Consider the following 14,084-nt stretch of genomic DNA (forward strand, 5'->3'; position numbering starts at 1 on the left):
ACGCAGCCAGCTCCCTCTCCTTGCGGGTCAATGCATCCTGGTGCGCATGCAGAGCAGCTTTTTCTCGTTCCAATTTAGCCAGTTAGGTCCCGTTTAAGAGCTTCCAGTGAGCTCGCTTTGCGTGCGCAGGGCCTGAACGCTTTCGCGTTGCCGTTGTAAATCCAGTCTGGAGTGTTCCAGGACTTTATCATGGACTGACAGATTTTGAGCATATTGTCGTTGGAGCGCATCTTTGGCACGGTCCAACTCGAGCTGGACTTCTTTGCGTTGCCGTTCCCGGTCCCTCTGCAGGTTTTCGCGCTCTTGCTGCAACTGTGCCCGTTCCTCCTCCCATAGCTGACGTTCCCGGGTCCATGCTTCTTGGGCATCTCGCAGTCGCCCCACTTCCTCATCCCAGGTCTCCTTTGATGGGAGAGGGAACAGATCCGGCTGGGAGTGCAGGCTTTCTTCGGACTCTTCGTCGTCTGGAAGCGAGACATCGGAGACACCGTAGCCACCGGTGGCTCCCCGGGGTACCTCAGGTGCGGTCGCTGGCCCGGGATCAGGGGGGTCCGATTGGGAGACAGTACGGATACCCCTCCCAATCCCAGGTTTAGTCCCAGTATCCTTCGGACGGGCCCCAGTGCTGTGCCACGGTGGTTCTTTGGGAGCATCACCAAAATACGAGTCCAGGAATCGTTCAATGGATTCCTGGGTTGCCGCATGAAAGGTGGTCAGGCCCGTCTCCTCCATGACAGGTTGCATCTGAGGTTTGTAATCCACACGAAAACAGGCAGAGATCCGATCCACAGGCGCTCGATCCATAGACAGCGCCCCAAACGGCTCATGGAAGTCCCCATGGTGGAAGTCGCCGTCCCCTCGCTCCAACGGAGTAAAGGAAGACTTCGTGCTTGATACGAGGACGGGAAAGAGCCACCAGCGAGGCCCGTTCTCCTGCCGGTTCCTCCAGATCCAGAAGGGAAAGGTCGGAGCCCTCTTTGGGGGCTACCGCACCTTCCGCAGTAACATTCAACCTCTCCATGTCAAGACACCAGAGGTCCACTGTACTAGGAATATATTGAATTGGATTCCTGCCACAATGTAAGGAATTCCATAGAAGCAGAAATAAAAGGCTTTTTGGATGTAAAAGTCCGTTTATTAAGACATCTTAGAAAGCTCACGTACACGTAGTGGCAGGAATGACACTTCCCGCCAGAAGCACAGGTTATAACACCATTCACCCCATCCCCCCTCCTGCTTCCCATGGGAACGGAGTCTTCATCTCCCGCGCAAAGATAAAGTCTCCGCCGATGAAGCTGGCCCATCGCCCGGGCTGTGGAATGCACTCAAGGTTACTTCACCATCAACACTATTGAATCCTTTACAATATATATATGTGTGTGTACATATTTTTAGATCTATATCTTTCAAAAGCACTCCATTAAGCTCAATGGGCTTATGCCATGCAAAAGGGTGGCATAAGTCAGTGGCCTGGGCCGACACATGCAGGGAGGCAGAAGCTGATTAACATTGGCCTTTTGTATATTAGGAATCATACAACCCATCATATAACAGATATTAGTTATGCATTGAGTCCTGAGTGTATGTTTCTGAGGAGGCAACAAGGTCCAACTGTAGATAATTTAATATAGTATTTGAAGTTATAATTTGGTCAGCCAAGAATGTGAACTGTTATCAAATGGGACAGCCAGCTATTGTTAGAAAATGATTTAAAAACCTATAAATATGGGCAGCTGAATTGATCGAGGAGCTTCTTCTTATAAAGGGCTTTTTGCATGTGACCTGTTTATCTCTGAGTAAGATTTTAATGGACTCATATAATTGCTCTCCTTTAATTATCTATGTAGCAGGAATGGATGGTATAATTTAATGTTGAATTAGTTAATGTTAAATGTACAAAACAGTTAAGCAGTAATAAAGGATTAAAATAGAAGCAAAACTTCTCTAATACTGTCACTTGTGTATTGTACCCATTATGAAGCTAAAACATTGCTGAGGTGTACTTCTTGCCAGGGATCAAATGATATAATACAGGAAAGGAAAGGAGATGCTTAGGATTTCTTAAGTGCATGTCTATATCTGAATCAGGTCTGAGCATTTTCCATAAAAGTTGGAATCATAAGGCAGCAAACTAAGCACAAGAGTTTTCTAAGGGATGAGGAGCAGGTTAAAGAGGTTAGGCACTAAGCAATCACAAGTATCTGGGATAGAAAACGAAGAGGCAACAGGAAGCTGCCTTTCAACTTTGCAAACTGCCCCAAATTTGTCAGACTGCAAGGTATGAATGGGTTGTTTATTTATTTAGCTTTTATCACGCCCCTTCCCTATGTCAGGCTCAGGGCAGCTTCCAATAAAAATTCATAACAATTAAAGTATGTAAACAATATTAAAATGCAAATTAATAGCTCATTGATGCTTTAAACACATTAAGAGGGACCAGTCAGAAGCGAATGAGCAGGCCAATTAAACTTTTTATAAGAAGAGAAAACAAAATATAAAAATAGACAATAGGGAGAAGGGGAGGGGGAAGGGGAGAATGGAGGCCAACAAGATGGAAAACATCACTGTCCTCAAACACAGGCCTGGGGGAACTCTCTCTCAAGTGAGACCTGGGCCCTGCTCGACTTGCAGTTCCACAGGGCCTTCAGACTGAAGTGTTCTGCCAAGTATAGCTCTGGTTGATGATAGCTGGATGCTTCTGGCCCAGAGACCACCAGCAAATTTTCTCCTCATAAGTAAAGAGCTCTTTGGGGTATATCAAGAGGGGGTTGGCCAAGTCCAAATCAGGGATAAGCATGCCTGGACATCATCATTCCCCTTCTAAATTTTAGCATTCCTCTCCTAAGGATGACCAGTATCAGAAAGCATGAATGTATAAAGGAAGTTTACTACACATGGCAGTAAGCCTAGGTAGGGTCCTTGCCACCTTCTCTGTCCAGCATGGGTTGGGTAGGCAATTGTTAGCTTGCCTTCCTCAGTATCACTTTTCTTAGTCCACTGGTTAACTTTTGTCCTTAAGGAACAATGAATGTTCAGTTTATGAACTCTGGTGACCTTTTAATCTTAGCTTTAATTCCAAGTTTTTTCCCTTTCACATACTGCAACAAGTATAACTGTTTAAATATTTCTAGCTTTAAAAATATATTCACTTTTAATATGAATCTTAACAATAATTTAATGAGCCTACCTTCCGTTTCACAAACTTGTCCCAATAATTGTTAGGAAAAGATCTGTATGTGTAAGAGAAGTACATGTTAGGCAAAATCCAGAAAAAAGTACTTCCATTACATTAATAATTTATTCTGCATTGTGTTAGGTACATGTTGCCTGATCTGTAAGCAGAATTTGCTGTCATATAAATAGAATAGATTTCTGAAGTGTTAAGAAATCATTGCTCTCTTCCAATAGCTAGTTTGTTTTCTTGAAGTAGTTACCCTATCATCTGTAAATTGCTGTTTAGTCAAAATCACACTGGTTATTTTTATCCACCACTACATTGCATAATGTGGACTATAAAATTATTCTCTTTAGGACTCATTCAGTTTATGCAATTTCTATGGCTCGCAACATGTCTGAATGAAAATAAAGTGGCTCTTTTTGGCAACATACTCATTAACATTTCAAAACATTAATTGTATAGCACTGGAGCCCAGATTTTACTTCTACCACATATTTTTACACAGTGGGAATTTTTTGAAAGGAAATGCTACAACAAAGATTGCATCAAAACTGTACTATAGCTTTTCAATTAAAATTTCCTTTCTCAGTCTCTCTCTCCCCCACCATAATTTATATGATTTAGAATTTGTTAAAAAGCACTATATCCACATTGCTAGTACAGGCCATCTGATAGTACTTCTTGAGATAGAGAAATAAACCAGTAATAAAAACAGCAGCAGGACAAATAGCAGCAGAAAATTTGGAAGTAACAAGAATACAAGGATCCTGTATTACATGCCTAATTCTGTGAATCCCATGATCAGACCTCCCAGAATCCCACCCCTCCAAAATAAGATACGTACAGATCCAATTCTAACTGGCGCCAAAGAAGGGGGGGGGGGCTAAGGCCAGGGGGAAGCGAAGCAGGAGTGGCTTGAAAAGCCAGAAACACCTAGAAAAGGGCCTTATTCCCTCCCAGCAGCCGTTAATTTACAGAAACCAAAGGTTGAAGTTTGCAAGTACTGTTGTGGTTGGCTACCAATAGCCACTGAGGGCATTCAAATCTTAAAGATACAGAACTGTTTTATTATTTTAAAATTTTTCTGCAGACCCTGACCTTTTCTTGGGTTTGTTGAAAGATCTGTCTTGTCTGTCCATGGTCCCCATTACTCAATACAAGTATCCTCAGATGGGGCAGTGATGGACTGCAGACTGCAGGAAAATCATGGCTAGTTTGTTTGAGCACTGGAAGACCAACTATGTTTATGGCGACAGCAATCAACACTTCTAGTATAATAAATATCTAGTTGAAATTTCGAAGCAGGGCTGTTTCATTCAGTTCAGTCTTTATTACAGGCCTCAAGCCATTCAGAAAGAAAGTAAAACAGGTAAAAAACACTAATTTTAAAGTGCAGTTCTGTCAGAGAAAAGGAATTTAAAGAGTTAACTTGGATCTCCACCTGATTGGCTCCTGCAGCCAATTTAAGAAGCCAGAGAGCAGGTGCACCTAGATATGGGACAGTGAAGTCTCTGAGGGTGTGTGTTATTTTATTAACAGAGTCAGGACTGGGTTTCCAGGCGGAAAGCCCAGTGTGCCTCTCTTTTGGTGAAAGGAGCTGGTTATTTACATATCTGTCAAGTTCTACGAAGGAAAGTTTTTCCCAGAGAAGGAAGTTTAGTAAGACTGTTAAAACTTAGCCAGAGAACTGTTTGGAAACTATAATAGAATATCTGAAACAACTAAAATGTTTAATAAAGTATTCCTGCCAGAGAAAAAGAAAAGTTTAATTATTTCTGTAACTTATTTTCTTATAATTCTATAAATAAATGTTTCATCTTTGTTTTCCTTTTAATAAGCCTCAGGAGCCATTTAAGAGTGTCCCAGTCCAGCCTTGTAAAAGCAGTTACTTTTGGAGGGAAAAAGTAAAAATCCCTTCATAGAGCTGTAAGTAAACTCAAGACGTGGTACTAAGAGTAAGATGGCAGGAATTCCTGAGGATCCTTAGGTGTGTGCCTGCTTGGTCTATGCAAACTACCATTTCAAGGGCCATCTTCAGAATGAGATATATTGATGTCGATGCCAATAACCAACATATCCAGTTACATCTCCCCAAATATGAATGGCTAAAAAAATCCTTGTGAAATTACCCAACCAATGAAGCACAATATGGAAATGCTAACAAAATGATATTATGTCATTTTTTTCAACTACATGCTCCAAAGAGACATAGGGAGAGAGGTGGACAGGCAACATCCATGGGATTCCCAAAGCATGCACTTTAGGCATCATAAAACTGTATGGAGCTATATGAAGGAACAGAAGTATGAAACGCTACATATTCATTCCTAATACTCCTCCCTATACAACGTTCCATGCTCTTAAGTTTGTTTGAAGAATATCTGCACAAGTTTTCCTAAACTGTTTTACTGCACATATAGTAACAATATCAATGAAAGCTCAGGGAAAGACTGTATTTGGAGAACGAGACATTATGTTGGATAGAAAATTTCCCAGTTCAATGAGGAAAATCATAGCTAGTTTGTCTGAGCACTGGAAGACCAACTATGTTTATGGCAACAGCAATCAACACTTCTACTATAATAAATATCTAGTTGAAATTTCGAAGCAGGGCTGTGTTCCATTCAGTTCAATCTTTATTACAGGCCTCAAGCCATTCAGAAAGAAAGTAAAACAGATAAAAAAACACGAATATAAAGTCAATGAACTATATAAAGCCTCTCTATACATCACTTGTCATAAGATACCTACAGTTAAAATGTTAGAAGGTGAGTAAATTATGCACTGGATGTTATCTCAGCTCGTATTTTCATTGCAGAATACAGAAATCTTGCCTCAGAAACAGTAGTAACATGCATATTGATGTGGGATCACCAGAGCTAGGTTAAATAGTAGAAGAGAGAACACACTACAGGCTGTGTATTTCATGCTTCTTATTCAAAAGACTGCAAAGGAACCAAATTACCAATCAGTCAGGCCGGGAAACAATTTTTTGTAAAACTGGGAAAAACGTGATCCCCACAGCAAATTCTTGTCTGCAGTTTAGCTGTCTCATTCTGATCAAGTTTAACGTTCCATTTTCAGAGGCAATCACCCAAGTTCTCTTGCTAGTTTTTGGCAGTATGACAGATAGGAAACAAATAGTCAAGGATTCTTATTGATAAGTACAATCAAGTTATTTGCATGATTTATGATTTATGAACTGTGTCACAAATCTTGCCATGTTGAAATGAGAGACTTTAATTTGAAGTCTGTCAGAGCTGTAGAATCATAAATTTGGAAGAGACTGCAAGGGCCATCAAGTCAAATAAAAGTTTAAGAAACCCGAAAAAGAATTTATAGCTCACCAAGAATGACTTGATTTTGAGATATATGGAAATTGAGAGAAAGAGAAAGCAAGGAGGAGAAAATGAAACAGTATATCAAAAACTGTCCAAATATAATAGACAGAGCTATGAGGACATCTAGTGGGAAATCTCCGGAAAGGCTGAGATGAAACGTAAGACCAGAGCCAAGTCAGATGCTCCTTCCCCAGATCCAATTCAGAAACAGGAATTGCTACTATTATCTATGCAGAAAGATGTATAAGAGATGAAAAGAAAAATAGATAAAATGGATAAATGCATGGAAGAAATAGCAGAAATTAAAGAATCTGGATCTAGGAAAAATTTCAGATGACTTTAAAATGAAAGAAATGAAAGTGAGAGTAAGTCATGAGAAAATACAATGTCAAGCTGAAAAATTAATTGGTCTGGAGTTAAGACAGAGAAATTCGCATTAAGGATTTGTGCCCTGCCAGAAAAAGGTGGAGAAAATCTTCACAAGGATTTTATACCAGAGCTGGGCAAGTAAAATCTCTTCCTGTTCCAGAAATGCAGGGCAAGGTTTACAAAAGATATTGTGTAAAATCCCTTGCATCAAGAAAGAAAAATCTTCCACAAGATTGCGTGATGTATTTGACATTTAGATCAACAAAAGAAGACATACTTTGTATGCACTTGAAGAAGAAAGGGCAGTACCAAGGACAGAATTTGAAAATCATGAAGGAACTGCCGTGGGAGATAGTGGTGAAAAGGAAAGAGTACAGATTCCTTACAGAAGTGCTGAAGAATAAAAAAATATTATTTTTAGATGGTGTCTACCAAAAGGACTAGTTTTGCCTTCAATGGAACTCAACAGAAGATCTCTGATATACAAGAAGGAAGAAAATTCATCAGCAAGAACAAAAAATACTTTTAAAATATATCATACACATACGCACATATATACGTGACATTTCTAGATAAAGAGGTAATGGAAGAATAAAGGTTGTGTATGTAATTATAATATTAGATCCTTATATTCAGGTTATATATTAAACAATACATTAAAAAAGAAAGAAACTTAGTAGAAAGCTGGTATGAGATAATTTGAATATTTGATATAGAATGTTTGTGTATATGATGATGAGAATCATGTAGTTTTTTTGTCTTCTAATCTGTAATTTCTGTATATCTTTTTAATGTCACAATATGACATGAGATAATGTTTCAGGGGGTAAAGACTGACATTTTACTTTTCAATTCCATTACCATCCTTTACTGCAATGGTTCTCAACCTGGAGGTCGGGGCCCCTTTGGGGGTCGAACAACCCTTTCACAGGGGTCACCTAAGACTCTCTGTATCAGTGTTCTCCATCTGTAAAATGGATAAATGTTAGGGTTGGGGGTCACCATAACATGAGGAACAGTATTAAAGGGTCATGGCATTAGGAAGGTTGAGAACCACTGCTTTACTGTCTATCGTTTGTAGGGTGGCCGATTTACTATTCTTGTAGTTATATACAAAAATAAAATCATATATATGAAATGAAGTAGGGAGGACAACAGCTGTGGTTATGTAGGTCCTTCTCTTCATTCCCCAAGTAGCACTCAGCCCTTCTGCCAGATACAGTGCTATCTTCTTTCCTACACAGCCTGCCTGTGAAGCCTTCCATTTATTCCCATTCCTGGCTCTGTCCATATCCCCACATTATCTTTGGACCAATCATGCATTCCCTTCCATTATCCCATCTTACTCTACATCTGGTTCTAGTCCTGCCAGGCCAGTTTCCCTCTCCCAGATGTCCCTCTATAGTTTCCCTCTCCCAGATGTCCCTCTATAGTCCCTCTCCCAGATGTCCCTCTGGTTGCCTGGGTTTGATCTTTAGTTTGATCTTGCTGGATTGCCAGCTTCCCACAGTGGACTAATAATATCTTCAGCTGGGCCAGGGAGGCAGCTTCACTTGTTTGCTACCATCAAGGCTGATCGTCATTCTCATGTCTCAACAAGAGAGACAGTGGCACTGGATACTGGGCCATGTCCTTCAGGCCTGGAATTCTTGGCCCTCCTCTTGAAGCCTTAGAATAGGTAAATAGGTCAGGCCCTTGGAGTTGTAACTTGAGTCTGGTTGCAAGCCCAAGACCAGACAGTGGGGATGTGAGAAGGAAGCAAGTAAAGGGGAGAGGCTCTGCGGGCTTACAGGGAAAGGGTAAGAAGAAATTGTGGGGAAGACGAAAAAGGACTTCTGCAAGTCCTTGTAAATTCTCTGCTAGTATATTTGTGGTGTGGTCAGAAAAGTTACCAATACATTATTTTGCATAGGTCATGCCAACTTCCCGGAAAGATCTGAAAACCTTTGAGAATTAAAGCTGATCTCCAGGATACAGTGGAGAAAATAGCTGCTTTGCAACCTGCCCTCCTCAGGCTTCACCTCCAAATCTCCAGGAATTTCCTAACCCAGAATTGGCAACCAAATGCAAGGAATAGATTAGCAAAGTGGTACTTTGAAATTGAAGTTCAAAATGTGTCAGCTTACGGAGTGTTTATGACTAGACGATCCCACTGTCCTTTAATATCATCTTCAGAGGGTTGTTCAGTAATATACAGACCATCAAATTCCAATTTTCTTGCAATATCTTTTTCCCGTTTGAAAACAACAAGGGGAACCTTTTAGAAAAAATAAGCAAAGACTGAATTGTTTTAGAACTTTGAAAGAAGCAAATTATTTTCAAATGTCTTAAAAATAACTTGCAAAATTTAATTGCACACTACCATAGAACCTCAAAAGTGGGAATGGTTTGCCTCTAAGAATAGTTAAGTAGTTGCAAAGTCCTCTTTTAGACATAATGCTGATATTGCAAATGGTGATGTGTGAGGCATATGTCAAAGTTCTGATTATATAACAAGTATTTAAACAATTTATTTAAACAATTTGCTTCATTTAAACAATTGGTACCATGCAAAGCATTATCTTAAATACTGGCAGAATTCTTTGTTTAGAATAAATGCAGGAGCTGAATCAAACTGGGTCATGAATTGACATCTCACTTCTATATTTCAATAAAAGCTCCTACTACAAAGGTTATATAAGTTTTGAAGCACCTGGACTTTAAGCCTGTCTTCTACCACACGAAGAATGTTAACTGGATCCTATCTACATAATCATCTGTGAAAGTAGCCTGAATACCAACAAAGGGATATGCTTCCATTGGCTTCTATGAACTAAGCCTGCAGGTTATATTTGAGCATAGAGGAATGAGCACAACCCTAAGGCTTGCTCCAGGTTTTGCCTCGTTGATACCAGAGCTTGCAAAGTATTCTGCCATTCAGTACAATGACAGGTTCTGGTGAGTTTTCCAGGCTATGTGGCCGTGGTCTGGTGGATCTTGTTCCTAACGTTTCTCCTGTATCTGTGGCTGGCATCTTCAGAGGTGTATCACAGAGGGAAGTCAGTTACACACTCCCTCTGTGATACACCTCTGAAGATGCCAGCCACAGGTGCAGGCAAAACATTAGGAACAAGATCCACCAGACCACAGCTACACAGCCCGGAAAACCCACCACAACCAGTTGAATCCGGCCGTGAAAGCCTTCAACAATACATAGTACAATGACAGTATAATGTTGCAGGTAAGAAGTGTTTTTATTAGGGAAATTTTGGTTGAAAATTATTTGACTAACCTTCAAGCAGTAGTATCCAACAACACATACAAAAGAGATGATTGTATGAACAACAGCTAGAGTTCTTAGTGTTGGTGCCATATAGCCTGTACTCTCTTGTAAAACAAAGAAAACCACACCCTCTTCATCCTCATCCTCATCCAAAGAATGCCATAGGTCAGAATCTTCTTCTGTTTCCTCAAACGGCTCTTCAGTCACCTGTAATTGATACACACACAAACCTCAAGAATATATGTAATTAGATCTGTGGATATTTAAACTTAAATCTAGACTTTGGGGGCATGGACAGACAAGACGGATATTTCTAAGAACATGAGAAATGGCCCAGGTCTACAGAAAAATTTGGGAGAAAAAAGCATGAGTGTGTGTGTTAAAATACCCCAAAACAATAGAGGTAGCAATTCCACAAAACCCAGTATGTTGTAATACTTAGAGCTTCAGACTAGGAGTTAGAAGATTCAGGTTTGAAACCCTATTTTTTTCGAGGGAACTCTGGGTGATCTTGGGCCAGTCAAATGTTCTCAGTCCAGTCTACCTCATAGGGTAAAATGGAAGAAAGGAGAATGATGTAAGGTACTTTGAGTCCCCTTTGTAGAGAAAGGCAGGGGATAAATGATGTAAATTATAAATATAGCTGTAGATAGGGCTGGGGGGGGGGAAGATATTTTATTTATCCATTTATTACACTTTTTTTTAGTTGCTGCTCTCCCAAAGTATCTTGTGGTGACTTATAATATTAAACAATTTTAAATGAGTATAAAGCAACATAAGAACAGCTAACAAATGTAAATTTGAAAATATGAAATCATTAAAGGCTTTCACACCAACACCTTGAATTGGATCTGGAGACTAATTGGTAGCCAGTGCAGCTGCCCCAAATTGGAGTAATATGAGATGACCATGATGTTCCTATTAGCAATCTGACAGCTGCATTCTTTCCCACTCCTCCTGCAGCCCTCTGCAACCCTAAAAGGGCTGTGAAAATCAGAGGACTCTTAATAAAAGTTCTTCATCTTAAGAAGATGAAGCTTAAGGGAGAAATCCATTGCAATTGTGAATATTCCATTACATGAGTAGAAGTGACCGATTTGGCTTGATTTGGATTCATTCATTGTTCTAATCCCTGATGACATACAAAGATTTTCCCCTTTAACTGGTTCAAGAATTCAATATTTGCTCACTGGCCATATTCATTTTAATTAATTCATGCTGGTTACTATAATCAAGATATTTTACCAAGAATTAATACCTCACCTTGTAGAAAAGCAGGATAAAGTTGATGGCAAAGGCAACAAAAAGAGCTAGAAATCTTAAATTGTAAAAATTTCTAGCCAAGTAATGCTGAAAATACAAACAATATCATCAGTTCCTGTAAGAATTCAAAACTGAAGAAAAAACAAGCAAAGGAAATCAAAATCATGCTAAGATACCACAGGAATCTGGGTGTGTTTCACTCCTGACAGACAGAGCTCTCTACGCTGGGTCAGGTGGTATGGCTGATTAAGTTTAACTGAGACTCATGATGATGTGGTATCATTATATTTGAAGGGGAATCTGATAGAGAGTATTTTACCCAGTGGGTGAAGATAGTGCCACCTCATCCCCTCCAAAAGACTTTCCTGCAGTGTGGGAAGCCCAAAAAAGTTTCAAAAGGTTCAAAACTCCCCCACAGGGCAAAGTAGAGATACCCTACGAAAATCATGGCATATTTTCACTGGCATCTCTGCTGGTGCACGGAGCCCAGTCAGGCAGTAGAGGTTGACTAAATCTGCCCTCCCCACCCCAGCTTGCCCCTGGTGTTTTACACCTGCAGGCCTGGGTCATGGCAGCAGCTGCCAAGTCAGGTGGTGTAGAGTTGCATGGTGCCTTGTCCGCTGGGTTAAGTCCCCCTTCTGGGGGAGCATTTGCCCCTTGTGCCAGCAGGGTGGTGCAGGGGTTCACCAGCTCCAGAGGGGGATTTGCCCCCTTCTGGATTGGGCTGCCCATCATCATCCCACAGTTTGCCCCACTGACTTCTCAGCCAAGCAGGATATTATAACATCAGATATTATACAATCATCTACTTTTCATTTCAATATTTCTTTTCCCTGTAGATGATCCAGGTTTATTACATTCCTGTTTGAAAAACTCAATTAGGTCTCATTTCTCTCTCCACTTTTTAAAAAATGATCTCTGTATTTTTTGTTGTAATTACTGTCTAGTGAAAAAAATGAGTCAACATACCAGCATTTTTGTCTGATAGACTTCCAGTACTTTAAAGAAGTTTGCCATAACTGCATCAGGTTTTTCTATTTTTTGCCCATGTCTTCGTTTCTTTTTCCTGGGTTCTTCAGCTTCCAAATGTTCATAATATCCATCATCCTTTATCTTATCTTGTTTTTCACCATCCTCCATACTACAGGAAATTACATCATCTATTAAACATCAGAGTCTATTTTCTAATTCTTACAGACTTATATTAAGATAATCTGGCTCTTAACCGAGTATGTTTTTTCTGGCAGGTAAAAAATGAATATGATCTAAAACTAGATGACTAAAGTAGCTTCAGTAATGGATGCCATCATAACAAATTTGGTGAACTTACATAAAATTAATAGGAAAACAGATCTATAAAGATGGCTGTCTTATAAAGTGAAAAAGTGTTTGCGTTACATACAGAGGGTTGAACTCAGCTAAAATTTTAAGAAAAATCTGTTTTACCTGGAATTTTTTTTCTAAAAAATTGTTTTGTTAGTTTCCTGTCTTATGTGATGTTATATAGGAACAGATGGAATTTGTTACAAACCTGAAATACCAAACAGCTGGATCACACAGTTTTTCTAGTATTCAGTCTATTTTCACCATATGTTCCCTTGCCACATAGACATTGAATATTATGTGTGATAAATTTTGCATATATTAAGGATGTGCACTTTAAAAATTATCATGTTAATTTTGCATCAGAAAGTCAGGAAAGGCATAATTATCATTTTAGTTAAAATCAAAATAATTATGTTAGGATAATAATAAAAAATAACAAAAAATGAAAAATGAAACACAATTATTGGAAATGGCAGTGATAGGAAGATCTCTGCAGTCTCACTCATTCTGTGTTACCACAGTGGGAGAAATTTCACTAAAATGCCCAAAGGCACCACAGAAATGGTTATTGACAGTAGCCACATGGAACAATTTGAAGAAGGCTCAATTGGATATGATGTTCCAGCATATCAGGCTGAATCCTTCCCTAATGCAACAGAGAATTACCTAGTTTAATTCACTGTGCATCAATGTAAAGTAGAAACTGGAGAGTGTGACAGGTAGCAGGTTACACAAACACAACACTTACATTTGTTAACCACAGCTGTGGAATTATAAAACTGGAAACAGGGCAGTATTTATTAGCAGGTTTATTCTACATTTTGTATGTTACAAATCTAGCAAAAGCACTTTTCTTCTAAAACATAGTACAGCTAAAAAAGTGTGTATATTTCATGATAGCAGCCAGCATTCCAGGTTAAGTTTGTATAACGCCCTTCTAGACTGATTTTAAAAACCTTGTTTACATATGCCGGAATATAAGGTGGTAGAATGAATATCACCACAGCAGACTGTAGAGGGTGGTTTCAAGTTCTGAATGCTCCTTTGTGTGTGTGTGTGCGTATTTGAGGGGGGAGGGGGAGAGGAACATGCAAATATAAAACTAGAACAGTAGAGGGAAAGCTTCTATACCAACACCTTTTTGCTTGTTTACTCATTACACATACAGCCCGATGTAGTATAGTCATTCTATCACTTCACTGAATTCTTCTGAATGTGTAAATTAAAACTGAGATACCCAGAATCCTAGAATTTTGTTCTTCCCTTTGAGATTGCAGTACGTATACATGCCAGGAACAAATGAGTTAAAGGTCCAGTTTAAATACCACATTGAAATTCAAAGCTT

General features: G+C 39.5%; 1 protein-coding gene across 1 annotated transcript in view; it reads right to left on the minus strand.

Moving 5' to 3' along the window:
* The window catches only part of RYR3 (ryanodine receptor 3), a 372,359-nt gene that overhangs the window by 36,394 nt on the left and 321,881 nt on the right, over positions 1-14,084 (minus strand). The window contains exons 93-97 of the mRNA XM_048484286.1: positions 12,383-12,554; positions 11,414-11,500; positions 10,160-10,357; positions 9,015-9,145; positions 3,188-3,230 (exon numbers count right to left, since the gene is read on the minus strand). Of these exons, the coding sequence (XP_048340243.1) occupies positions 3,188-3,230; positions 9,015-9,145; positions 10,160-10,357; positions 11,414-11,500; positions 12,383-12,554 (631 nt within the window). The remainder of the gene's footprint in view (positions 1-3,187; positions 3,231-9,014; positions 9,146-10,159; positions 10,358-11,413; positions 11,501-12,382; positions 12,555-14,084) is intronic.

Source organism: Sphaerodactylus townsendi, linkage group LG02, assembly GCF_021028975.2.
Source record: "Sphaerodactylus townsendi isolate TG3544 linkage group LG02, MPM_Stown_v2.3, whole genome shotgun sequence".
Lineage (NCBI taxonomy): Eukaryota > Metazoa > Chordata > Lepidosauria > Squamata > Sphaerodactylidae > Sphaerodactylus > Sphaerodactylus townsendi.